Source organism: Cuculus canorus, chromosome 19, assembly GCF_017976375.1.
Source record: "Cuculus canorus isolate bCucCan1 chromosome 19, bCucCan1.pri, whole genome shotgun sequence".
Taxonomy (NCBI): domain Eukaryota; kingdom Metazoa; phylum Chordata; class Aves; order Cuculiformes; family Cuculidae; genus Cuculus; species Cuculus canorus.
Window position 1 is genome coordinate 9,768,240 of NC_071419.1, and position 26,806 is coordinate 9,795,045.

Genomic DNA, 26,806 nt, shown 5'->3' on the forward strand with positions numbered 1-26,806 from the left:
CTGGCCGTGCTGGTCCATAGCAGTTGAACGTTAGCCAGCAGTGGCCCAGGTGGCCAACACGGCCCATAGCATCCTGGCTTGGATCAGCCATGGTGTGGCCAGCAGGAGTAGGGGAGCAATTGTCCCTCTGCTCAGCACTGGTGAGGCTGCACCTCGAATCCTCAAGTTTTGGGACCCTCACTCCAAGAAGGACGTTGAAGGGCTGGAATGCATCCAGAGAAGTCACCGGTCCTGGGGAGGGGTCTGGAGCCCAGAGGTTCTGGGAGTGGCTGAGGGCCCTGGGGCTGTTTAGTCTGGAGAAGAGGAGGCTGAGGAGAGACCTCATTGGTCTCCGCAGCTCCTGGAAAGGAGGTTGTGGTGAGGTGGGTGCTGGGCTACGCTCCCAAGTAACGAGTGATGATGAGAGGAAATGGCCTCAAGTTGCACGAGGGGAGGTTTAGACTGGGTATTAGGAAAAATTACTTCACCAACAAGAGCGGTGAAGCCCCGGCTGAGGCTGCCCAGGGCAGTGGTGGAGTCTCCATCCCTGGAGGGGTTCAAAAAAGGTGTAGATGTGGCACTTCAGGACACGTTTTAGATGGCACAGTGGGGTTGGGCTGATGGTTGGACTGGATGAGCTTAGACATCTTTTCCAACCTGAACGATTCCATGATTCTACCTGGGGGTTCGTGAGAACATCTCCCCAAGCCTTTCCCTCTCCTGCCCAGCCCCGAGCAAGCGGCACGGCACAGCCCAGGTTGCACTAGGGATGGAGATCGCTTTTATTTAGTCACTCGAGTGCTTTAGTACAGAAGAACAGATATACAGAGATGATACATGTTTGTGCTTCAACACTTTCAAACATTTAGATTCCAGTAATTTCAAGGTAAACAAGTTCCAAGACAGACTATTTTTTTTTTTAAAGTTTTCCTTTTTGATAAATTATTTTTTATATAAATAACTGTAACAGAAAAAAAAAATAATAATGTCCAACATACAAGATCCTGAAGCATTTGCATTGCTAAACCGAGAAGGAACTCAAACGGGGCGGGAGGACCAAGGAGGAACCAAAAAATATCAGTGCAATCATACAGCCTTTGCCCTAAAAATATATATTTAACTTTATGGGCAAGGAACAGGTGGGGAGGGAATAGGGGCAAACCACCAACGAGGCAAGAAAGAGAGATTTTGGGGAAGGAAAAGGGGGTCACAGCCTTCGGGGGGGGGGAGAACAAAACGATGGACCCCAAAAATATTGCAGTGCATCTAACGGCAGGGAGGGAGGGGGGCAATCCTTGGGCGTCAAATAAAAAAAATACAACTAAAATCAGAGGTTTGGGGTAAACCACTATACACCAAGCTTGTAAGAACGTCACGAGACACAGTCATTAATATACACAGAGTCTGGAAAGGGGTTGGGGGGGGGGTCTCGGGGTGACGGCACGCTCAGAAACGCTTCACCATGGGACGACACGAGCGGAGCCAGGCACGGGGGCCAAGCTCCCGTAGGGATGGATGGAAAAATATATATATATATAAATTGAATTTGTATTTTTCTTTGTTTTTTTATATATATATATATGCATTTTAAGGAATACCTGGAGAAGGGGGAGGCTGGGCTGCAGCAGAGGAGGAGAGCAGCCATGCGAGCAAACAGACTCCAGCTCCAGGTTTTGACCGTTTTGGTCCCTTTTCACATGGAAATTGCAACAGCGTGAAGCATTCCAGATGCACCTTCAGACTCCTCCCCTCAATCCCCGTGCCAGATGTTGGCGTGCACATCTGGTGGGAGCACCCACCGCCCCTAAAGGGAAGGAGCAGGCTATGGGGAGCCCCCGGCTGGGAGCTGAGCCCAGCCCGCTGGAGTTATGATAGGGCGTCTGTCTGTCCGTCCACCCACACGGGACCCCAGCGAGGAGCACAACTTGCAGAAAAAGGGCTTTTTCTTTTGTTTTTTGTCACCATCATTCACTAGCAATGGGCAGATGGGTTACTCAGCGGGGAGCTCCTGGCATCTTTTGAGCGCTGCAGCTACAAATATAGAGATTTTTTTATCTTTTCCTCTTTTAAACACAATGCATCAGGTTTCAATACATTTTTTTTCGGGCTCTTGTCCCCTCCCTGTGGATAAAATGAGATGGGGAAGGCAGCGGGAAAGGAGGGGGACTCAACACAAGAACAAGAGAGAAAGCTGGGTTGGGTGCAGGATCGCACCCCGGGCTGAGCACCCGGTGGGGAAGGTGAATTCGGCATCGAGTCGGTGGAGGCGTTTCCTTTTAACTGCTGCTTTCTTCCTCTGTTTTATTGAGTTTCTTCAGCGTGTCCAGCAGTTTCTGTGGGGTGAGGATGTGTGTGGACCCTGCGGGGGCAGAGTAAGGGAGAAGGCATCAGTGATGGCTTTGGGATCCCTTGTTGCATCCCGGTCACCGGCCCCACTGTCCCCAGTCCCCCCCAGCGCGGCTTTACCTGGTGGCAACTGCCCCACGTGCCCAAATGCTTGCAAGAAAATGTCCATCCATGGCGATTGTGGGGTGAAGATAACGGGAAAGGAACGGAAAACAAGAAATGAAGATGTATGGAGCTGGGCAGGATGCGGCGAGGGGGACGAGAAGTGCCCGTGCAGTGGCATTGTGGACGGTGGGGCTGCTCCTGGACTCAGAAAGCCCACAGAGTGCACACGGTGGGCAGCAGCCTGGCAGGGAAGGACCTTCTGGAGGCCTCCCCAGGCTCTTCTCCTGCCCGCACTGAGCATCCTTTGGTCAAAGCGGCAGTTGGGAGGGGAATGGGTGGGAGAGGAGGAAGAAAAAGGCCTTCTGCTGCCCCTTGCTCTGAGAGCTGGGTTCTACCTCAGTGGTTCCCCAGCGCCAGTGGCAGCTCCCAGCCATGCTGCCCGCAGCCCAACCCCTGCCCTCCACGCTGCCGTGCTGCCCTTGCAGCCCCTCTGGCTCTGGACCAACACGCGGCACTGGTGGGATGCCACGATGGGTCCCACCAGCAAAACCACCGGCATCTACAGCCCTGAATGGGGTCTGCATGGTTTAGGGAGTGTTAGGAATGGTTGGACTCGATGATCCAATGGGTCCTTTCCAACCTTGTGATTCTGTGATTCTGCAACATCAGGAGGGTCCCGCAGGGCCACGAGCACCAAACGCTGCAAGAGCAAACCTGAGCTTTCTCATCACTGAATGGTTTGGGTTGGAAGGGACCTCAAAGCCCATCCAATTCCACTCCCCTGCCATGGGCAGGGACACCTCCCACTGGATCAGGTTGCTCCAAGCCCCATCCAACCTGGCCTGGAACACCTCCAGGGATGGGGCAGCCACCACTGCTCTGGGCAACTTCCCATTGATTCAGGATTTCAGCCCTGGAGCTGAAGGGGTCATGGCAGCACCCAGCCTTCATCACTGGGGAGGAGGGGGCTCCATCTTGCGTGCCCGCTGCTGCCCGCTCTCCCCGGGCACTGCACCCCTCTGCCAGGCCAGAAGGATCCCAACCCGCCGCCCCTCCGACCCCGGCAAGGGGGAACTCATGGCATGAAGGAGCCGGCCAGGTCCAGCCGAGAGACATGGCAGAGGGATGATGGAGCGGCGCTGGATGCTTTTTCACCTGGTAAGAGGAACTGCAAGCATTTTCTTATCAGAGAACCAAACGGAAACGAAACCCAAAACAATAATTAAAGAAAGAAGGAATGGAAGAATCAAAGAAAACCCTTCAGGGTGGAAGAGTTTCTTTTTCATTTGTGAGCTGCCTTTACTTGGTTTCTTTGGCTCACTCCATTGCTGGAGCCTGATCCTCAAATGATACCCTAGTAGAGTCCCTGAAGTCGGGGTGCCTCAGGTCCATGAGAAATTTGGTGGGAGTGAGAATGTGAGTAGAACCTGCGGGAGAACAGAGCGGGGCTGACGGCTGCGCCAAAACTCTCTCCCCCACCATTTTTCAGGGTGAGGAAGGACGCGGTTGCCACCCGGAGCATCGTAGGCGCATGCAGGGGATGGTCCCCGGAGAGACGCGGGATGAGATGGGCGAGAGGCAGGATGGAGCTAGTGGTGGGTCCACTGGAGGGGGGTCATGGCCAAGGGCTGTGGGAGATGATGGAGAGGGGACTGATGCTCCCCCAGGAATACAAGGAGCACATAGAGTCATAGAATGGTTTGGGTTGGAAGGGACCTAAAAGCCCATCCAGTTCCAGCCCCTGCCATGGGCAGGGACACCTCCCACTGGATCAAGATGCTCAAAAACCCCATCCAGCCTGACCTTGAACACCTCCAGGGATGGGGCAGCCACCACTTCCCTGGGCAACCTGGGCCAGGGCCTCCCCACCCTCATCATGAAGAATTTGTTCATGTCTAATCTAAGATAAGATGCCTGCAAGATGCTTGACTAGGTGACCCAGGCAAGAATCCAGGGACCAGATGAGATGGTGAGGGGCTTCTGCCCCTACCCTACAAGGTGTGTATCCAGCTGTGCTTTCCTGGGGGGAGTTTTAGGGGACCTAAAAGCTCCTTGCTAACATCTGGCAGGGTTTCTACACTGTCCTCCACACCCAGTGCTCCGTTGAGAGGACAATCGGAGTGCTGAGACTGAGTACACAATGAATGTCCTGATGCGTTTGCAACAGGAAAATGCCTCTCCTGTTGCATGCACAGTGCATGTCATGGCTGGTGTGCGGTGCTGCACACCTCTTCATTTTATTTTTTCTCCCTGTAACGACCCTGAGGATGAGTGTGCAACGCGAGCAATTCAAGCTGCAAGCCCCCACTCCCTTTCACCCAGCCCTGCTTGATCCAAACCAGTTGGGGAGAGGAAAAATGGGAGCAAAACCAGGCACAGGTGGAGAGGCGTATTCTGTCCCTGGGGAAGGGGACACACAGCGGTGACACAAGACAGCAGAAGAAGACCTTGCCACAGAGCTCCTGCTGCTGCAATCACCTGGAACTGGGAACCTGCGGGATGGTGGAGGGAGCGTGGGATGAGCAGCCAGCGCGAGGGTCACGGAGTCTGGTCCCACTCACCTATTAGCACTTCCCACTTGCCGCTGGCTTGCGTCACCTCGTAGGCGCAGCGCATCTCGTTCATGCTGACACCGCCCAGGATGAAGATGATGAGGCGGGGGCCGCTTCGGTACTCACCAGGGGCCTTGTTCTTGTGCCAGTGGCCATAGCGGGCACTGGACAGGGAGAGGAGAGGGATGAAAGATGGGCAGGAGGCAACAAACCACACATTGAATTGACATCTTAACTATTATCTTAACACATCTTAACTATTATATTATCACAGATTAACCAGCTGCCAAATTGCTGCTGAAGTCTGGCTTTCCAGCCATGAGTGCTGCTTGCTACAGTAGGGAAACTGAGGCAGAGGATGCCTGAGTGACAGCAGAGCAGCTCACAGCTACTGATGGATACGGCCCCTCCGGGCAGGTGCAGGATGGATGCTGACAGGGATGCATGTGCAGAGGGACAGGAGGAGGGTGAGGAAGAGGGGACCCACCTGACGGCAGTGGTGCTGAAGGAGGCAGAGGAGCGGGTGGAGATGTACGGGTAGTGCTTGGTGTCCAGCTTGTCATCGATGGCATCCTACAGGCAGAGAACCCCGCGCCAGGGTCAGCCAGGAGCCAAGGCACCTGGCCCCAGCACCCCCTCTACAGGGTTGTGCCCAGGAGAGGTGGTCCAGCTGGGTCAGGATTCATTTGCATATTATTTGCATAGCCTAACTTTTTGGACCAATTTGTCTGTGTTCAGTAATAGGGTGAATTTTGGAGGAGGGTGGTGCCCTGCTGCTGCGGGGCACGGCAGCGCAGGGGGGCTGCAGTACGGGAGAAGGGGTGAGGCTTGCCCTGACCTTGGGGGTGTTTGTGGTGGGGGACAAGCGGAGGAGAAGGCACAATCTTCTTCTGAGAAGCTCAGGGCAAGAGCTGAGCTGGAGGCTGCACAGCTGTGACACCCCCCCCGCCGGGGAAGGGGACCTGCTCTTATGTCCTCAGTGGAGGGGGTTAATGCCCCCTGTGAGGTGGTGGTGAGATATTGTTGCCCTGTGCAGTTCTCTCTGGTCCTGGAGCTGAGGTTTGGGGGTGCCAAAGCCACCCTGCGAGGGTTTGCATGGTGGAGGAGACAAGGGCTGGCGTTATGTCTCCTTTCAGAAAGGGAGGGGCTGAGGCTCCTCTTGTCATCAGTGCCATGGAGCATTGATAGAATTAAGCTGCAGGGATGTCCCTCTCCCCAAAATGTAGCTCCAGAGTCTGTCTGCCTGTCTGCAGTTGGAAAATGTCCACATCAGAGTGCCTGGGATAGCTCTGGCTCCAGGCAAAACCCTGGAAACTGCTCCAGTTCAAAGGATGGCCGGGAAGTAGCTGGTTGGGAGGAAGGCAGTGCCTGGAGAAAATCACTTTGCGGTTCTACTCGGTGCTACCCAAGTGCGGAGCTCACGGGGTGGCTCCTGCAGGTACCAGCATGGGTGAACGGCACCCTGCTCATCCCTGGCTTGGCTGGGACACGGGAATGCTGTGGTGGGGCCACGCAGCCCAAAGAGCAACCAGTTTGCTATTGCGTTTTGGATTGTGAGGATGCTGAGCAAGCCTGGCTGGGGCTGCGCAGCCCACCTGGGGTTGGTGTGCACCAAGAGGCCAGGAGAACCTCCCAGAACATCTCAACCTTGTTGCAACTGCAGGCAGCGAGCAGCCTGGAGGGCACACGATGGGGAGAGGCAGAAGAACTTGAGCTAGAAGCACCCAGCTCTCTGCAGATCCCATCCCAGGTGGTGCTGAGGTCCCTGCTCCATCCCTCATCCCTGTCCCTGTTGGCTTACCTCCATGATGTCCTTAACTACAGGGGTCCATCGGGAGAGCTGGTAGGTCTGCTCGCTGATCCGCTCCTTCCGCTCCGGCTTGCTCCGGCGGCGCAGGGTGGACTGGGCAGAAAGAGCACAGGGACATCCTGAGACAGGGAGGATCCAGCAGTGGGAGTGGGGCCAGCCCGGAGCGGTGCTGGGGGCATCCCAGGGAGTACGCAGTTCCCATATCTGCTATGGTCCATGGGAGCCACGGTCCTCCTGAGGAGGAGGTGGACACTCACGTCTGTGATGATGGGCACCCCGAGGTGGGCCATGTTGGTGATGATCTCGCTGTCCTCTGCCGGGATCTGAGCGTGTTGGATCAGCTTGTTCAGGTTCTCCTCGGTAATACCTGGAAATGCAATGGAGATGTGGTGGCCACCTGAGAAATGCCTCACGTTGGGGACACAGCTCCTTGTCACCTTAGGACACCTGGCTTGGTGGTGGTTGGGGAGACAGGGCTAAGCTTTTCCATCTGGCTTATCCTGGCCAAACCCTGAGCTGTGTGCCACCTGGAGCTGCCTGCATGTCTTGCCCACCCCTGCCCAGGTGTCCTCCTCACCATTCTTCAGGAAGATGTAGAGCAAGATGATACGGATCTTGTCATAGGTGCTGACGTTCCCATCCAGCAGGATGGGGACTATGGCCCTCATGGGGTCCTTGATCTTCTCGCCCTCAGCATCAGTGCCCATGGCCAGGTCCTGCAGAGAACGCACACGCTCATGAGCCCTCAACCCATGGCTCGGCACTGTGGGGAAGGAGCCGCCAGCCCCACGGGTGCCCCAGATGCAGGGCTGGGGGAGCCAGTACCTGTTCAACTCTGCAGAGCTTGTCCACCGTGCCCTGGTAGTGCTTCATGCAGTCCTCAGCAAGGTGCAGGTGGGTCGAGTACTGGGGAGACACGAGCGGTGCAGTCACGCTTGCAGTGCTGGCAATAACTGAAGGTCCCCATGCCACCACGTCCCTGCCCGTGGCCAGGGACCCTTCGGAAAAGAGCTGCCACCGCCTGCTCCCCGGTTGAGCTCAGAGCCAGACGCTCTGCACAAACCGTTTCCCCCATTCTCGTACCTTGCTGAGCTCCTTCTGGTACTGCGGCATCTTCTTCAGCATCTGGGACAGATCTCTCATGGTGGTCTGTGAGGGAAGGGGACATGGTCATTCACCCTTGGGGACTTAGGGCTGGGCTGGGACCACGAGGAGGGCAGGGATGACCCTGCCAAGAGCTTCTGTCCCCAGGTGAGCTGGGGGCTTGGTGACACCTGCATGGCATTGCCAGGTCTCCTCAGCTGCAGCTGAGGGGCAGGAAGGGGGTGGTCTGCAATTCTGCCACAGTGAAAAATCCCCACAGGACCTTCCTTTGGGACCGCGGTGCGCTTGGCTGAAGCTGAGATGATGCTTTCAACTTCTTTTACATCCTGTTTCCACCAGGGTCCCCTCACTGGCACCAACTCAGGGGTTTGGGAGGGGAACCAGCCAGTGACAGAGGCACTGCAGGAGGTGCTGTGGGCAAACCCACTCTCATGGCACGCTGCTCTCCCAAGGTTCCCTGTTTCCCCACAGCCAGGCACAGGGTCAGCATGCCACAGTCATCTCACACAATCTTAGAATGGTTTGGTTTGGAAGGGACCTCAAAGCCCAATTCAGTTCCACCCCCCTACCATGGGCAGAGATACCGGACCAAGCTGCTCAAGGCCACATCCAACCTCGCCTTGAAATCTGCCTTCATGAGGAATGTGGGAACCCTTGGCCTTTGCGGAAGTCCCCATCAGGTGTCCCAGGGAGACTCCCACCACATGCCAGCCCATGGCCGAGCCCACATAGGCCCATTCCCTGCTTGGATGCAGTTGGGTCACCTTATCGCCTGTGTTCATCCTCTTGCTTGAAGAAAACTCCTTCAGGGACCGGGTCACCTCCCTGGGGAGAGGAGGAGGGTGCAGCCATCAGTGGGGAGTGGCCCCTAGCAGCAGGGTGGGTGGCAATGCTGAGCCACTGTCCCACCCAGCTGGCAAACCACCCGCAGGGACACTCACTGGGACACCTCGGCGATGTGTTTGTGGCGCAAGGTGACCCACAGGTCATCATCCTCATCCAGGAGAACCTCCTTAATCCGGGCTTCGCCAATGCCGCTCGTCTCATACCTGAGAAGAGAGCAGAAAATGTCACAGCAGGGATGGGGCTGGAGGCACGTGGTCCCCTTGCTACCTGGGCTCTAGGGAAGTGGGAGGAGATGGGGGGGTCTCGGGGGCTCTTCTTGGCTCTGCCACCAGGAGGGTGAAGTTATTTCAACTTGGTTTCACATCTTGCCATCTTGTACCCCTTCAACTGCTAAATGCTGGGAAGGGGCAGGGTGGAAGGTGAGAAAAGCCCTTTTTGCATCAATCCTCCCCACAGAATCATAGAATGGTTTGGGTTGGAAGTGACCTTAAACAATATCCAGTTCCAACCCCCTCCCATGGGCAGGGACAAACGCATCTCAGGCTGCAGGCAGGAATGATTTGTCCCAGCCATGACTTGTGATGCATGGAGAGATGCTGAGGTTCAGAATTCACAGCTGAGCTTCCACCTCCTGCTCAAGGGCTGCACTCCGGGGGCCCATGAGGGTCATGGGGATGGCAGCACCGCACTCACTTGTAGACGTCATTCTCGATGGGCAGCAGGTCATAGCTCATTGCCTGGAAAGTCAGCTCATGCAGCACCGGGGAAGCAGGATCGAAGCCACGGTCCAGGATGAGGAGCTGGGAGCGAGCCTTGTCTGGACCCTGAAGTGCCGGAGGGAGCCATCAGCTGTGGAGCTGGGAGCTTCTCCAGCCCCACAGGTACTCAGGAGAAGCCAGGGCTGTTTTGGGATCTCTGCTTGGGGTTTGCGAGGTGGCAGAGCTCAAGTGGGACTGCAGGAGGGAAGCATCACTCGAGTATCCTCCCACAGGGCTGCCAGCACTGTCCCTGCTCACCTCGCCCATGGTGGGGTCATCAGCCTTGTAGGCGTCCAGCTTGTCCTGGATGAGCTGTGCCAGCATGGCATTGTCCTTGTAATCCCTGGGGAGGCAGGAAGAGAGGTCAGTTCCCCACGGCAGCTGGCTCGCGCCAGCATGGAATGGAGAGCAGCTGCTGGTGTCCCTGTGCAACGTCCTTGGCTCATGGCAGAAGCGGGACCTGAGCAGGTTTTGTTGCCCATCGCCACCTCTCCTTGGGATGCTCCGCTTTGCCTTGGTGCCACTTGGATTTTAGGATCCCAACCCCCACCACTATCCAAGCACCTTCAAGCCTGAGCCTGTTTTTACACTAAGCATGGATGTCAGCCCTGGTGTCACATCCCATCATCTCCTTCATCCCTACGCCCTCACTAGCACCAGACACGGCATCCGTTCCCTGTGCTCGGCATCGCTCCAGCTCCACCGCACTGCTGGAGGAGAGGGCAGATCCCTGGGAGTGCCGACTACGCCGCCCTTACCCTCTGTACCGCACGGCCGGGTACTCCTTCAGCGTGGCACACAGCGTGGCAATCTGCTCCGCCAGGCGCTCCAGGATCGGGTTCTTCATCTGGGCCTTGTGGGGGCTGTAAAAGCTTTGGAAGGAATCGGCCGAATCCAGGGAGTAAACCTAGGAGGTGCAACGGGAGAGAGGTTAGAGTAGGATGATCCCACTGTGGGGGGTGTTTGGAGGATAGCAGTCATGCAGGACACTATGGTGGGTTTGGAAACCAGCTTCAACTCCAGACAAAAGTCAAGCCTAGCACTGAGCAGCTGGAGCTCAGTGATGTCAGGGCATCCCTTGGGCTTTCGGCTGCCAGCTCTGGACGCTAACGCCTTCTCCAGCTCTGCACCGTGGTGCCTACCCAGGGTGAGCAGAGGAGGCAGGAGAACCCCTGCCCACAGCAGTCAGCTGCTCTCAGGCAGGGAATGAGGGACCTGGGGATGACTGAGGACACGCCACTCCTTGGCCATGCCACCAGCAAAGACCAGAAGCCAATTTGGCTGTGCGTGAGGATGCCAAGAGTACCTCTCCCACCTGTTTTTTCTCCCCAGGAATGCTGCAGCATGAAGGGTTAATGGCACCAAGCCGATCTGGTGCCATCTGTCCCTCCCTGTCCCCATGTCCTGAGCAGGGGCAGACGGGGTGGGCCAGTTCACCAGCGCCCTTGGCTTGGGGGCTGTGCTGGGGGGGGCACAGAGCAGGCCAATGCCGCTGCCGGCAGAGGGCCAAGGCGCAGCACCCGCTAAGTCCCCCGCGGCAGATCAGCCCTCAGACATAATCGAACGAGACAGGGAGGAAGAGCAGAGCAGGAGCTGAGGAGCCCGCTGGGGGAGAAGGGTGTGAGGCTGTTACACAAACCCTGACAGGGTAGAGAAGGACCCCGAGCATCCCACAGCTGCCCCGTCACCCTGGCCCCCACCCCAGCCTCACCTGGGACTCGGAGGGAAGGAAGGCAATGTTGATCTCTGTCAGGGTTTTGATGACCTTGGCAGCGCGGGATTTCACCAGTTCGTTGAAGAGGGCGTCAGGGCAGGCTGCAAGGGGAGGAGGAGGGCACTGCTCAGCATCCAAGCATCCCTCCATCCCTGCAGGTGCTTGCTTCCAAGTGTTTTAATGACATGGACCTTCCCTCCCCTCCGTTTCTTTCTTGGAGCAGGGCTGGGGGCAGGGATCCAGCCACCCCTTTGGGAGCAGATGATGGAAAACACCCCTTTGTATTTGCAGCTGCCCAACGCCATGGGCAGGATGGGGCTGCCACCCCACCGTTCGCTCCTTCTCCTCCTCTTCCTGCCTGAGAGGTGTCAGCATGGAGCTGGGCCTCTGGGGTGCCCGGGCAATGGGGTGGCAATGGGGACCCCCTGGTACTCACAGTCGGTGAAGAAGACGTGCGCAGCTCTGTATTTGGAGGTGGGGGGATCCTTGAAGTCATTGATGAGGGAGTGGATGGACTGCAAGAGAGAAGGGATGAGCTGGGCTGGTCAGGATGCCACTGTGGGCATCTCAGCAGGGTCACCCAGGGTCTGCCCTCCTGGCACGGGGCAGGCTCTGCACCCCTGCTCCACCGCCCCGGTGACACCGCAGGCCTCGCTGGAGCCAAGATGCCACCCTTCTGCCTCCCCCCAGACAAAGGCCGTGCCCCCACATATTCACCTTCTCAGAGGGTGTGATGAGATAGACGGCCTCCAGGCTGGGCAGCGGCTCCCGGCGCTTGTTGATGTCTTCCACGACTGGTGGGGGGAAAACAGGGAATGTGGGATGGGTGCAGGTAAGGGCACTTGGCTACGTGGGGCTGTTGGATATCCCACGGCAGCACAGGAGCAGCCCTGCCAACCCCTTTGTGTCCAACCCCCCCCTGCCCCTCACCCCTGCCCACTCTGCCCTGCGGGGGCTGCACACACGGGTGCCTGGAGAGGTCCCAGAGGGGCAGGGGATGTGTTGGAAGAGCAATGAAGCTGGTGAAGGGGCTGGAGAACAAGTCTTATGAGGAGTAGCAGAGGAACCTGGGCTGTTTAGCCTGGAGAAAAGGAGGCTGAGGGGAGACCTTATCACTGTCTACAACTGCCTGAAAGATGATGTAGAGAGGCAGGCGTTGATCTCTTTGCCCAAGTGACAGGGGATAGGACAAGAGGGAATGGCCTCAAAGTTGCACCAGGGCAGGTTCAGATTGGACATTAGGAAAAACTTCTTCTCTGAAAGAGTTCTCAGGTCCTGGCAGAGGCTGCGCACGGAGGTGTTGGAGTCCCCACCCCTGGAGGTGTTTAAACGATGCAGATGAAGTGCTTAGGGATATGATTTAGTAGTGGACAGGTATGGTTGGGCTTGATGACCTCAAAGATCATTTCCAGCCTAGTGATTCTATTGTCTGTGTGCTCCCGTGCTGCTGTTGCCTGTATCCCTGCTCCGGGGACAAAGCCAAACGTGAGTAATGAAAGGAGGAGGAGGGTTTCTCCCATCCCTCCACTGCAGAGGACCACCTTGGCGTGATGCTTTGGCAGTACCCGGACTGGGGGGAAACCTTTGGTGCCTCAAACACCTCCTGACACTCAGCCTGGGGGTTCCCTTCTCCTTTCACAGAGCTGCAGGGAACTATATACAGGGCTGACATAAAATAACACCTGGTCTCCTCCTTGAACTGAGATATTGCCAAGAGACGAGGTATTTGGGCTCTTCCGGCCTCAACACCAAGGAGGGAAGCTGTGAAACACCAGCCTGGCGCCAAGACAGTCATACACGAGTGATGGGAGGCAGCAGAACTCCATCCCAAGAAAGACAGGGCTGGCTGGGGGCTGTACCACTACCTCAATTGGCTTGTGCTATCCTGGAGATGCCTTTGCAGGTCCCCTGATGCAGAGGGAGGTTTTGCCCTTCCTACAGTGAGGTTTGCAAGAGGTGGCTGGGATGTGGTACTCACTCGTGATGCCCTCTGTCATGATGTCGGTCATCTTGCAGCAGGAGGAGAGCATGCGCATGCTGAGCTGGTCCACCACCAGCACCTGAGGAGAGGGGCTGTGAGTTGGGGCACAGCGGGCAGCCACGGAACTGCCCTTCCCCTCTCTTTCCCCACCTTTAGGCTCCCTGCCCCTACCCTCCCCCTTCCCTCCTCCTTCTTCTCTTCTGGCCTCTCCAGGCTTTGGTACTCACCTTCCATTCTCCCTTCTTCTTCACTTTCCGGATCACATCATGCATAATCTCTGCAAGAGAGGGAGTTTGAGGAAGGGTGAGCATCCCAATCCCCCATGGATCACCCCCATTCCACCTGGAGCACCCCAAGTCTCCCTGGAGCATCCCAAACCTCCTCTGGAGCACCCCAATTACCCTTGGAGCACCCAGGTCCCCTCTGGAGCACCCCAAATCCCCTGCTGTAGCACCCCAAATGCCCCCAGAGCACCCCAAACCTCCTCTGGAGCACTCCAAATCCCCCTTGGAGCACTCAAGTCTCCCCTGTAGCACTCCAAATTCCCCACTGGAGCACCGCATTCCCCGCTGGAGCCCCCCAAACCTCCTTTGGAGCACCCCAAGTGCCTCCCAGAGCACCTCAAATCCCCCTTGGAGCATGCAAGTCCCCCCTGTACCACTCGAATTCCCCCTGGAACATGACAAGTCCCCCATGAGGCACCCCAGGGCCCATTGGCAGCAGCAGCATCTGTTCCAGGGACACCAAAACCCCATCCACGTGTTTTCATGTTAGTTTTGGCACTAACAGATGGAACCCACGCCGGTGGGGAGCTGCGGGCTGGGAGAGAGTCCCTCTGAGAAGTCTGGGGTCCCCCTGGGAAGTCTGGGGGCCACCCCATGCATCTCAGCCCTAATCCGAAGCGCAGGGGAAACAACAGCGGCTTAAGAGCTCCTTTTAGAAACAAGAATCAAGCGGCCTGAGCCTGTTCCTTGTAATCCCCTGCAATCCCATTTCGTCTCCCGCAGCCGCCGCGCTTACGCAACCAGCCAAGACAGCAGCACCCAGAGGTCCTCCTGCGCCCCAGGGACCCCTCAGGGCCAAGGGTACCTCCTGCCCATATTCCCAGGCACAGACACCCCACTTCTGCCCCGGGTCAGCCCCCAGGGCTGCTCGCCATGGGGTTCAGGTCAAAGCCACACAAGGAGGTGACCCAGGCAGGGGGACGGGGATGTCACCTTTTGAGGATGGGTTGCAGGAAGGGGGTTTCAAGTTTTGCCAGACCAGGTACTTGCCAGACACATGTTCTACCTAAACATCTACACTGGGGGCTCTGAGGTGCCCCCAAGCCGCTGAAGGTCCCCTTTTGGCCCTGATGTATGCACCATGACCCCTCGCAGAGCAGGGAGACACTGGTGAACTGCCTGGCCAAGCCCAGGGGAGAGGGTCTGTGTCCATGAGCAGTTACGCCATGTCCTCTCCCCATGGAGGGTCTTCTCCAGCCCTCCGGTTCCTGGGACAGGGATGGAAATGTCCAATTAAAATCCAGCTAAGAAATGTTTCTATATTACAAAAAGTGGAGGTGAGGAGAGATGGCAGTAAGGGTGTCACCGGGCTTTGGGATGAGTGCCAGCAGGAATAAACCAGGTGCCTGTGAGCATCACTGGGCTGTCCATCCTGCTGTAAAACCTGGAAGCATCCATTCCTACCACTACACATCCATCTCCTCCCCAAGGTCTTCTGCCTCGGTGGAGCCTAGAGGATGCTGGCCATGAACCGCTGCTCCTACCTGCCCTTGGTCACACCCTTGAGCCCCTCCATCAGCAAAGGAACTGCACGGCATCTCTGGGACATCGAGACAGGTTGGAAGGTGACTGGTACAGTTGGGGTTGGGTCTGCAACCTGTGAACATCCAAGCTGGGTGCTGCCAGTGGGGAAGGTCACCTCCACCACTGGGTGCTACCCGGGATGCTCCCAGGCCTGGAGCTCTGTGGCCAGAAGAACTGTCTGCAGCTCAGCTGCAGGGGAGAATTTGTACTGTGCGTGATGTGATTGCAACTCCTTTCTGTTGTTGTGGATCTCCTGAAGGACCATGGGGAGCTGGGGTTGTTCAGCTTGAAGAGAAGACTCCAAGAAGACCTTATTGTGGCCTTCCAACACTTAATGGGGGCTGATAAAGACAGGGAAAAGGTTTTTAGCAGGGACTGTGGCAACAGGACAAGGGGTAACGGTTTTAAACTAAAAGAGAAGAGGTTTAGAGTAGATCTTAGGAAGAAACGGCCGAATCTAGGTCATCCATGCAGCAAAAAAAGTGCACCAAGACTCGCATGTCCCTCGGTCCTGCTTCTGGTGCAAGAGCAGGGCTGGGAAGGAGGGATGCGCTGGCATCCTCCTCCTTTCATTACTCACGTTTGGCTTCGGCCCCAGAGCAAGGATCCAGGAATTACAGCGCTGTTTACAAGGCAGCACGCACGCGCCTTCCGTCCCACACCAACAACCACCAATAAGGGGAAGCAAAGCACAGGGTCTGTGCCAGTGCATCACGTGCTGGGCGGCGATACCGGCCAGGAAGGGGCAGCCAGAAAGAAATCCTGCCCCTGCGATGAAAATACCGCTCCAGGGCTGGGAAGGCAAGGAAGGAAAAGAGGCTGGGAACCAGCATCCTGGGGCCCAGGGGAAGGTGGTGTCAGTGCTCCCAATGGCTCGGCTGGCACGATACTGCCAGCACCGTGTGTTTGCTGCAGCAAGAGGGAAATGAGGACCCAGGGCAGGGGAGCCTGGAAAGGGTTCCCCAAATTGCTCAGCCACCCCTGAGCTTGTCCTTGCTCCTGCAGGGCACTTTTTGCCTTCAGCACCTGGCTTTGTGGGAACTCCGTCTCTCTCTTTCTGTGTGCAGGGTTGAGCTGGATATGGGCGGTGGGGGAGCATCTGCTCAGCAGTGCACCTCCCGGTGCCAAAAGTGCTCTGACATCACCCAAACCTGATCCTGGCACCAAGACGGGCCTCCCAGAGCAGAAACTGGGCACCTCTGAGGGTGACTGCTCTAAGCTTTGTGGGTTTAGGGCATCCATCCCCTGGCAGAGGTGGGTCCCATCAGCATCAGGGCCCAGCCTGGCTCCCAGCCTGCTGCAGAGCTGCCCTGGGCTGCCCCTCCCTAAACCCATGTCCTCTCCTGCCTTGACCATGGGTCAGATCTGCCTCCAAAGGGCTGCTCTTCCACCATCCACCAGAGCCAGCCGAGAGCCCATCAGGTCAGGAAAGAGGCAGCTGCACAGAGCATCCGCCAAAGAGGCCCTAAGGGCTCAGCCAAAGCCCACGCAGACGCAAAACACAGAATTATAGAATGGTTTGGATTGGGAGGGACCTCAAAGCCCAACCAGTTCCAATCCCCTGGCACGGGCAGGGACACCTTCCACGATGCACTTGCTCCAAACCCCATCCAACCTGGCCTTGAACACCTCCAGGGATGGGGCAGCCACAGCTTCTCTGGGCAACCTGGGCCAGGGCCTCCCCACCTTCATCATGAAGAATTTCTTCCTAATGTCTAGCCTAAATCTTCCCCCTTCCAAATTAAAGCCATTCCCCCTCACCCTACCACTCCATGTCCCATTAAAACTCCCTCCCCAGCTTTCCTGGAGCCCCTTTCAGTACTGGAAGCTGCTCTAAAGTCTCCCCTTGGAGCCTTTTCTTCTCCAGGCTGAACAACCCCAAATCAAACCTGAGTAAAAGCCTGAGATTACAGTGTCACATTTGGAGGTGATGTGGCTGTGATCTGCACCTTCTGGGTGTCCTTGGAGCAGTCATTAAGCCCTCAGGTTAGGGAAGAGCCGTCTGTTGGCTCTTCGGTGGAGCAAGAGGGCAAAACTCATTGCTGTGTGTGCCCAGGGCTGGCACAGAAAGGGGGAGATGAATTTTGAGGTGAAAAGGTGCACATGTACAAGGGTACAGCTGCTCCCTGGGCTGTTTTAGCTAACGTGGCTACCAGCAACCAAGGAGGGTCTGGATGCTGTCTCTGTTGCTATGTCTGGGAAGCTGGGCAGGAGGAGATCACTGCCCACACCTCACTGAGGAGCGAGGAGGTCTTCAGTTATCTCTGAACAAAGATCTTGCGTTTGCTGCTGGGTACCAGCAGCGTGTCACCTCTTAGTGGGTCACCCCAGCATTGTGGCACCTCTTAACGGGTCACACCAGCTCTGCGTGACACCACCCGCATCTCAGCCCAATGTACTGCCCTTCCCAGACAGCATCCCACCAGTGGAGGAGCTCCTCGGGCACTGCTCACCACGGCATTGGGGCTGCCAGTGGGAGGTGAGCATGTGGTAATGGACAAGGCATAGGGTGCTTGGCCAAGGTCAGAGCTGAGAAGATACCCAGACCTGTCCTCAGAGCACAGCAATTTCTAAGCATCCTCTCTGGCAAGGGCACACCTAACCAGGAGCAGGGATGCCACCACACACGAGCTATCCAGCATAAACAATGCCAGGGAAGGCAACCTAGAGCAAATCCTGCACTCAGGAAGTTCTAGGATCACCAAGAGACTCCCAGAGGAAACAGCATCTCCGCTACTCCCCAAGGTCCTCAAGTCAACCCTGGCTGCCTGCCACGTCCCCACATAAGCAGGTCAGATGTTGCCACCCATGTCCCCAAATGGTTTGGCCAGTAATGTCAGTCAGTGACGCTCAGAGTCAAGCTGTTCGTCTTGGAGATAAATCAGGTTTCAGGGGAAAAACACACATACGCATATCTCATCCAGTGCCTTCAACACTTGGCTTGGCTTGACCTACCACACTGCATCTGCCTCCTTCAGGCTGGAAGAATTTTAATTACAATTTCTACCAAGGACAGACGTTACAGACAGCTCTGGACCCACCCTCCAGTGCAGAGACAACATCAGTGCCTATGGTCAAGGAAGCACATCTCATCTGAGAATGGAGGACCTCCAACGCTCTTGAGTAATATGGTCATAGAATTGCAACCACGCAGACGACATACTTGATCGCAGCCACGTCCCCCAGCCCACCACCCACAGTTAGGTTCATTCTTGGGGGGACGTGTGGCATGAAATGACCCAGTGCATCATTTTCAAGCAGGGCCAGAAGCTGATGACACGGTGGCCTAGTAGGACTTGAGCCTACCTGTCACTCCAAGAGGCTTAGCCCACGTTATTTATACCAATCTGGCCAGGCAGCCTTTCTCCAGGCCTGCCTTGCCTCCCTTGCTCATGGCAACAACAACTAGCCTCACGTTCTCCAACTGCTTCTGGGGAAAGAGGAACCAACTCTGTCATCACTGGTACCCACAGCAACAAAGCTGTGACCAAGCGCAGCCTGTGCTGAGATTAACTCATTTTGGGATGCCCCAAGCCCACGGTCCTCTCCAGAAAAACTCTGAAACCTACTGAGCAGCCCTGACATCCACTGGTTGGTGGAAACAGTAAAATGTTGTCCTGACCACCATCCCACCTTGGAGCACCAGGCTGGGTGAGGGATTGCAGCCTGGAGATGTTTCTGCTCTTGCACTGACTAAGCGTGGCCTGTGCCAGCAGCGAAGATCAAGCCCTTCCCTCCTGGAGCAATCCAGAAGGCCTGCTGCTCAGGAATGCTCCTTCAGTGCCACATCCCAGGATCTCACAGGCTGCACACCTTGGCCTGATGCAGTAAGGGAAGATGGAAATGCTTTATAGATGGGCTATAGGCTCCAGGAACCGCTCAAGGTCCTACAGGAGACAAGTGGTCCTAACTGTGGGCTCTTCCCTGTCACAGGCACAATTCAGTCTTTTCACTCTCCTCATGCGTCCTCCGTTTCGGGATCCAAAATCCCAAAGCAGCTCTGGAGAGCCAGACCACAGAAATTCACAGTGAGGTTTGCTCAAGACCCACTTCTCTTAAGAAGCCGTCACACCGCATCTCCAAGACGAACATGTTTGGCTGTGGGTTGGCTTGGCAACTGCTTTTATGCTGGTTCATTAACTAATTGCTTAAGACAGTGTGAATGTTGCACAGATACAACCACGCTTGAGTGTCATGGAGCACACATCTACCTCTGAACATCCTCAGTCAGGGATCTCAAGGTGCCAGTGTACCATCCCCAAGCAGACCCAAATAAAACAGGCTTCATGGACCAGAGGATGGCAGGGAGGTCATCAACCCCATTCAAGACATCAAAAATAACCTCATTTATAGGAGGCAAAACCTAGTTGATGTCTTTCAGTGAGTCTACAGAGCCATCTTAGGGATGATTTCAGTCTCTGGACTGAAATCAAAGAACTATGATCACTATGTCAAAGAACTAAACAAGTCTCTAACATCTCCCCTCCTGCAGTCCATGTCCTGAACACTTATCTTTCTCACTGGATTATTTCTGATGCCCATCTGGAAGACCTCAGCCTTTCTGGAGGACACGTTCCTCTTGTAGGAACCTGCTAGTGGTGCAACCCAGGTACAATCCAGCTGCCATAAGTCCTGCATGGGCAGAATTGCCCGGGTTCATCTCCACCCTTTCCTCCCCAACCCTGGATGAGGTGAACTTTGATAGTTTCACATCCAAAACGGCACTGCACGTCTCCCTGACGGCCGCTGGTGGAACACGCCACGTGTCAAAGCCACACTGAGCAGTACTTCTGCTACTCGGGGGAAACTGCGCAGCGCTGCTTTGCTGCCGGGGCTCTGGCTTCAAGGATTAGTCACAGTAATCGTAGTAACCTGTGATTAATTCGTCCTTTTCCTATTTGCACTGCTCTCACGAAGGATGTGCATATTTATACCCGACAGCCAAAGGCACAGGAAACCTGCATAGCCCAGAGAGGAGAGGACAGAGATCTGGAGGTCTGGAACTCTTTAGAAATGGAATAAACACTCAAAAGGAAATAAAGGGAAATGAAAAGTATGATCACACCCAAGAATTGCTCTCACTAACTGCCATCCTCACAAGGATTTTCACTGCAGGATCAGTCCTTGGAGCTTCCTCGGGTCTGCAGAAGGATCTGGGAGTTGAGAGAGGGAAGCTCTGCTCAACAGACCATGCCAAGTCCCTTTTGAAGGCATCGATGGGCCACAGACCACGCCAGGTCCTTTTTGAATGCTTTGATGGGCCACAGACCACACCAGGTCTTTTTTAAAGGAATCAATGGGCCACAGACCACACCAGGTCCATTTTGAAGGCATCATCTTTTACTAACGATTGTCCTCTTCCACCAGGTGCTTCCACGCCCAGCAGCGATGCTGTAGGTGCTGTTGGTGCAGCCAAAGTTGGCAGTGCTTCAGTGCCAAGAAAGGCCAAGAGCTTTCCTTGCAGCAGTACAGCACGCACGGGGTGTCACAGTGTCCCAGAGTGAAGGTGACCCTCTCCCATGGATAAGTCACACTCTCCAATGTGTGCAGCTGCGACTTTCTGAGCTGGTTCTCCTTGCTTTTAACCAAGAGGGAGGCAAAACACCAAGAAACTGGGGCTCTTCAGGCTTGGTTTGGTGGGAATCCAGGCTGCGCTGGTGTCCTGTGGCCACATGGATATGAGGGACAGGCTGGAGGGAAGCTGATGAGTGGCTGAACTGGTCCAACTCCAAGTGGTCTTTGCTGCTCCGGTGGTGGCACCATGTCAAACCACCTGATGGGGTCCATAAATACCCCTATAGCACACGTGTGTTTGTGTGCACACCTGGGCTATGAGGAAGCCCACAAATTAATGCACCTTCATCTTAATCTATTTTCATGCTCTCCAAAACACAAGAGCCAAGTTCCTTCCTGAGTTGGTGGACGCAGCATCTGCTTCTCAGCGTGCAACTAAAAGCCATGTGACAATGATTCTCTTTTTAAATGTGTTGATTTTGTGGGAAGGGGGAAGGAATCTCTCCTGGAATATTTTTCCCCTAGAGGTGCAGGGGAATCAGACCTCAACCTTACTCTTCTTCTTTTTCAAAAGGGAAAGAGTCTAAGTCCTCTACAATGGTGGCTTTTTCAACCTTCTTGACAACACCGGTGGGTGGATGTGGACCTGCCAACGCGAGGTTTGTCATTCTTGGTAACCTTCTGTGGCCACGAACACGCAAGTATTTCTCAGCCACTGATGTAGACCAAAGCTTGGGGAGTGAAACTGCTCTGCAATATGCCTGATGGTGAGCCTTGAATGTTGCATATATTCCTTGCAAGTTTTTCCATCTTGGAGACAATGTTGGAGGTGAGAGAGACACTGGTGACAGGATCCCAAGATGGCAAACACTAACGGCCCCTGCAGAGGCTTTGCCAAGCGCCTGTTCCTGGACCCATACATCAAGCTCCCTGGACAGGGGAACAGGATGATGGGCTGGAAGTGACTGCCTTTAGGACCTCCTCCCACCTACGGGTAACAGGGTGCAGAGACCCTCCCCTCCTTACCCAGCCACTTCGCCAGCACACTGTGGTCACGGCAGGGCTGGAGGCTCTGCCCCTAGGCAGGGAGAAGGATGCATCCCTGGGAAGAAATGTTTTCCTGCGAGGGTGGGGAGGCCCTGGCCCAGGTTGCCCAGGGAACTGGTGGCTGTCCCATCCCTGGAGGTGTTCAAGGCCAGGTTGGATGGGGCTTGGAGCAAGTGGATCCAGTGGAAGGTGTCCCTGCCCATGGCAGGGCGGTTGGAACTGGATGGGCTTCAAGGTCCCTTCCAATTCAAACTATCCCATGATTCTACAATTCCCACTGACCCTTCGCTGCCTCCTCTTCCTCCTCTGCTTGGCAGAGACCTGGTTCAAGCCTTGCACCCTGGGCCCAGAGATGAGCTCTCAACATCCTCAATGGGCAGCATATGGCCTTCGAAGTCTCCCTGTGCCCTCAGCCAAGGGGTGGTAGGAACGGTGAGGTGTCCCGAGCAGCCTGGGTGAGTCACGCACCAGCAACCCGGCAGTAGGTCCCTGGGGCCCCGGCTGTGCCCCAGCGCTGGCAGCGAGCCCACAGCCCTGCCCGCACCTCCTCCCTGTCCTGGAGGTGCAGCACAGCATGTGCAGCTCACATGTCCCTTGGTCCCTGAGTCATCACATCCCGGTGTGGGCCAGGCAAGGGTGGACCCTTGAGAGGTACAGATGGGAACACGGGAGGGCAGTGAGTGCCGCGCATGGGTGCTGAGGGTCCAGCAGACCTCGGCCAGGCAGGATTGGGGCTCCTCAGTGTGGCTCAGGCACAGGTCACTCTGTAGGAGTCTGTATGGGCAAGGATGCTCCGTGGGAGGATCAGCTGGTGTCCTGGAGGAAAGGTGTTTTCTTGCTGCCTCTGGAAGGGAGCAAGGTGCTCCCTTGTCCTGGGGCTGCTTTGCTTCTCCCATCTGTCCGTGACAGCAACATTAGCAAAAGAAAGCCCTGGGTATCACCTCCGTATGCTCCAGCTACGTGTCTTGCACCAGCCCACCGTGGTGGTGTCACCCCTGCAGCACGGCCCGTCTCGCCTTGCAAGATGGTTCAATGAAGTAAATCCAGCCTCCTCCTCCTCCTTCTCTCCACTGCAGGGTGTTGCAGGAGAGCAGGGACCAAGCTGTGCCGGGGAAGCTCAGGGCAGGCTCCCTGAGAAGATCCAAGGAGGCCCTGGGGCAAAAGAGCATAGGAGGAATGGCCACAAGGTGGGGGGTTAGATGAAGGTTTGGGGATGGGTGTCCTCAAAGGTGGGACCAGTTCCCAGGCTTGGGTGAGATTTCTCTAACCAGCACCAAAGCGACTGGTTCTTCAGAGGGTTCCCTGGGAGGTGGCTGCAGAGGGAACAGAAGGCACACCAAGAGGACCTGGTCCTCAGGCATCACCTCCGGGGCCAAGCACGCTCAGCTCCAACCCCAGTGAGATGAAAGTGAGTCCTGGCGGGATGCAGCCATTGCTGCTGGATGCTGCAGGGAGCTGCAGGACAGGCTCCCCCCAGCACGCACCCCACAGCTCTGGGGGTGACAATCTGGTTCTGCCTATCTCCTGCAACACTCCTGCAACCTTGCCCTCCTTCCCACTCTCCAGGGGCCTCCAAAATCCACCTTGTTATGGCACCAGCTGGTCAGAAGAATAATCCGGGTCTGGAGGGAAGCCAGGGCAGAATGCAGCTCTGGGGGTGGGGGGGAAGCTGGCGGAGCGAGCCATGGCAACGCGGCAGCATCCTTCCTTCCTTCCCTCCTCTTTCCCAGCAGATACCCTGCCCCGGGGTCAGCCCCAGGGCTCGGCCATGGACCTCCTGCTCCTTATTAGCAAGCATCTTCTCCTCCAGGTGGATCTTCAGGGAATCCCTGCCGGAGAGCAGGCTGGCGCAGCGAGGGAGAGCAGAGGAAATGTTGTGCTCAGCCGCATTGATGCCCAGGGAGGGGGGAGTTCTGGGCTCCCTGACTCTGGGGGAGCAGCTCCAGCTGAAAACAGCACCTCAAGGCAGGAACCCATCCACCAAGACCAGGACCTTCTCTTGGCAGCCTGAGGAGCACCCTGGTGGGAGGAGAGGGCTGGGCTAGCGAGGGCCTCGTCCCTTGCTCCTCTGCAGCATTTTGCCTGCACAAACCCTGCTCTCTCCTTCCAGACACCCACGCTCCCCCGATAGCCCTGCTCTAGCTCTGATGCCCAGCTCCCATTTTCAGTCTGAAACGGTATTTTTCAAGGAAAAACAAAGCAGTTTGATCCTCGAGCCTGAAGGAAAGGATTGAGCCAGATTTTCATGAACCTCTCCCACCTTTTTCCAGCACAGACAATGAATGAAAATAAGGGACACGCAGGGATGCTGGGCTCTGTCCCCTCTTTAGCGAGGGCACTGGATGGGGCCCTGCCTGGAGGTGTGGGAGCAGCAGGTCCAGTCTCTCTCCCCTTCCTCCTCCTCAGGTAAGGGGACCAAAAAAAGAAACCCCAGCAAAGCACAAGCACCAGTCCCCCCAAAGCCAATCCTGCAGCAGAGGCACAGGGCATCTCCCTGCCTTCTCCCTTTCCTTTTGCAGATGGATGGGCTCTAAATCCCCAATGCAGCACCCCAAGGGGGTGCAGCCCCTCAAGAAAGGTGAGGCTCCCCAAGAAAGGTGCAGCCCCCCTCAGGACGGTGCAACACCTACACCCCAGGATGGTGCAGCTCCCCAAGAAGGTGCAGCTCCCCTAAGGATGGTGCAGCACTCCCAGAAGATGCAGCTCCCCAAGAAGGTATAGCCCCCCTAAGGATGGTGCAGCTCCCCCTCCTCCCCGAGAAGGTGCAACTCCCCTAGGAGGCTGCAGCCCCCCTAGGACAGTGAAGCACCTGCACCCCAGGATGGTGCAGCCCCCATCAGGGATGGTGCAGCTCCACAAGAAGGCGCAACCCTCCCACCCCAGGACAGTGCAGCTCCCCAAGAAGATGCAACCTTCCAACCTGAGGACAGTGCAGCTCCCCAAGAAGGTGCAACCCTCTCACCTCAGGACAGTGCAGCTCCCCAGGAAGGTGCAACCCTCCCACCCCAGGACAGTGCAGCTCCCCAAGAAGATCCCTTGGATAGTGCATCTCCCACCAGGGATGGCACAGCCCCCCTAGAACGGTGCAGCCCCCCTAGAACGTGCAGCCCCCCGAGAACGGTGCAGCACCCCCTGGGATGGTGCAGTATCTGCACTCCAAGAAGGTGCAGCGCCCCAAGAAGGTGCATCCCCCTAAGAAGGCGCAGCACCTGCACCCCAAGAAGGTGCAGCCTCCCAAGAAGGTGCAGCGCCTGCGCCCCAAGAAGGTGCAGCCCCCCAAGAAGGTGCAGCACCTGCACCCCAAGAAGGTGCAGCCTCCCAAGAAGGTGCAGCGCCTGCGCCCCAAGAAGGTGTAGCCCCCAAAGAAGGTGCAGCACCTGCACCCCAAGAAGGTGCAGCCCCCCAAGAAGGTGCAGTCTCCCAAGAAGGTGCAGCACCTGCACCCCAAGAAGGTGCAGCCCCCCAAGAAGGTGCAGCTCCCCTAATCCCTAGGGCAAGTGACAAAGCAAGGGACATCAATCCAGGGGGATCCCCCCCCTCCTCTCCATCACCACCCACCCGATCACACCACCAGCCCCGGCCGCACCATCTGCAGCCTGTGCGGGGAGGGTTTGGCTGCACAACAAGCGCCTGACAGAGAGAGCCCCCCCGGGGCAACCTCCCCCACCAAACCCCCCCAAAATTACACACCAACACTCCCCTAAAAACCAAAAAAAAATTAATAATAATAAAAAAAACCCCAAATACCAGCCCTAGCTGGCCACGATGCCACGGAAATAAATCATGCAAGAGGATGGGGGAGGGACGAAAAAGGCTTTTCATGGCTGCGGGGAGCCCGGGGGAAGTTTCCACCGGTTCCTGCCGCTTCTGCTCCGGATTTTGGTTCTATATATTTTTATTAATGCGGAGTTTTTCGCTTTAATTTTTGCTTGGGGGGGGGGGATATGGGGAAGGAGCTGCCGGTTTGGAGAAATACACACACACACACCCTCCCCCCCCCGCCTTTTTTTTGCTATACAAACGCTGACAATATCAGCTTGCAACAGCCGGGGAAGGAGGAAGCAAACCCGGGGCTGCTCCCTTCCCTTCCCCTCCCTCCCCAACGCCCAAAATAGCGCGACCCCCCCCAAAAAAGGGTGTCAAACTGACCCGGGAAGGGGTCTTGGGAGAGGAAGGTGGGTGTAAAATAAAATTAAACACCTCCCCCAACCCTCAAAACCCGGGATTTATGGCAGACAAAGCCCGGGGGGGGGCACAGCCAGACATCCCTGTGCCCTTCCAGACACCCCCACACAGCCTCAGCCCCCCCTGATGGATGGAGGGGGGTGATTATGGTCCTATGGGGCGAGGAAACAGAGCCTGGGGGGGCTCAAGTGCCTCTCCTTTCCCTCTTTACCCCCCCACCCCCCTGGTGTTTTTTTTTCCACCCAGCACTGCAGACAAATCCCAACAGCCTCAACGCCCCCCAAACACCAATAAATTAATGAATTAATAAGACCCTCCCCAAAAGAAATAAATAGAAAACAGAGGCAAACAGCAAACCCTGACGCCCCCACCCCCAAGCCCACCGGGGTCCATGCGCCCCCCCAGTGCCAAGCGCTGATGCTGCCCTGAGGATCCCTATTGCGCACCCGCAGCATTCCCCCCCCCCCCCCGGCGGAAAAGGGGAGCAGTTCCTCCCAAAAAAATCAGCATTACCCCCCCAAACAATCGGTTTAATCCCCCCCCCAATAATCAGTTTTCCTCCCAATTCAGTCGTGTCCCCCCCCAATCAGCTTTACCCCCACCAATTCCGTTTTACACCCACACCCCCAAATTAGTTTTAACCCCCCCCTCCCGGTCATTTTCACCCCCCCACCCCTAACCCCCCCAAACGCGGGGTGCTCTTACTCTCTCCCACCACAGCCTTGAGTCCGATGGGGGCCATGTCGCCGGGGTTGGGGACACGGAATGGGGGGGGGCACACCCGCACCCGGCAGAGGCTGCGGGAGGCGGGCGGAGCGCAGGGATGCGGAGCTGGGGGGGGTTGGGGGGGGAGCAGAGAACGGAGCGGCTGGGAACGCGGCGGGGGGGGGGGGGGCAGCGGGCTCGGGCGGCCGCGGCGGGGCTGGGCGGGGCTGGGGGAGGGGAGGGGGGGGGCAGAGAGGAGAGGGGGGAGGGACGAGAGGCGCTGAGCACCGCCCCGCACCGCCCCGCACCGCCCCGAGCCGCAGCGAAGCGCCCGCCCAGCCACGCAGCACCC

General features: G+C 56.6%; 1 protein-coding gene across 2 annotated transcripts; it reads right to left on the bottom strand.

Annotated features, from left to right (window-relative positions):
• Positions 1-743: 743 nt before the first annotated feature.
• On the bottom strand, positions 744-26,575 carry STXBP1 (syntaxin binding protein 1). 2 transcript variants are annotated; one of them, XM_054084196.1, is made up of 20 exons: positions 26,455-26,575; positions 13,423-13,472; positions 13,193-13,274; positions 11,932-12,008; positions 11,651-11,729; positions 11,212-11,315; positions 10,259-10,407; positions 9,759-9,843; positions 9,436-9,566; positions 8,838-8,945; positions 8,661-8,721; positions 7,876-7,941; positions 7,618-7,698; positions 7,370-7,508; positions 7,050-7,159; positions 6,784-6,885; positions 5,470-5,555; positions 4,992-5,146; positions 3,734-3,857; positions 744-2,338 (listed from the first exon to the last, which is right to left on the bottom strand). In XM_054084196.1, exons 1-19 carry the CDS (start codon positions 26,489-26,491, stop codon positions 3,748-3,750), a joined length of 1,812 nt encoding a protein of 603 aa, XP_053940171.1. In that variant the 5' UTR covers positions 26,492-26,575; the 3' UTR covers positions 744-2,338; positions 3,734-3,747. The 2 variants fall into 2 exon arrangements, with proteins under 2 accessions (XP_053940171.1, XP_053940172.1); XM_054084197.1 differs by lacking the exon at positions 3,734-3,857 and having other exon boundaries at positions 26,455-26,572.
• Positions 26,576-26,806: the final 231 nt, after the last annotated feature.

Bases quoted from the DNA above. Each gene is read 5' to 3' on its own strand.
- STXBP1 (XM_054084196.1), bottom strand. From the start codon at position 26,491: ATGGCCCCCATCGGACTCAAGGCTGTGGTGGGAGAGA. The intron at 11,730-11,931 runs GTGAATATGTGG...TCTCTCTTGCAG, and splicing joins TCATCACACCCTCTGAGAAG to TCCATCCACTCCCTCATCAA. The intron at 11,316-11,650 runs GTGAGTACCAGG...CTCCCCTTGCAG, and splicing joins GCACGTCTTCTTCACCGACT to CCTGCCCTGACGCCCTCTTC.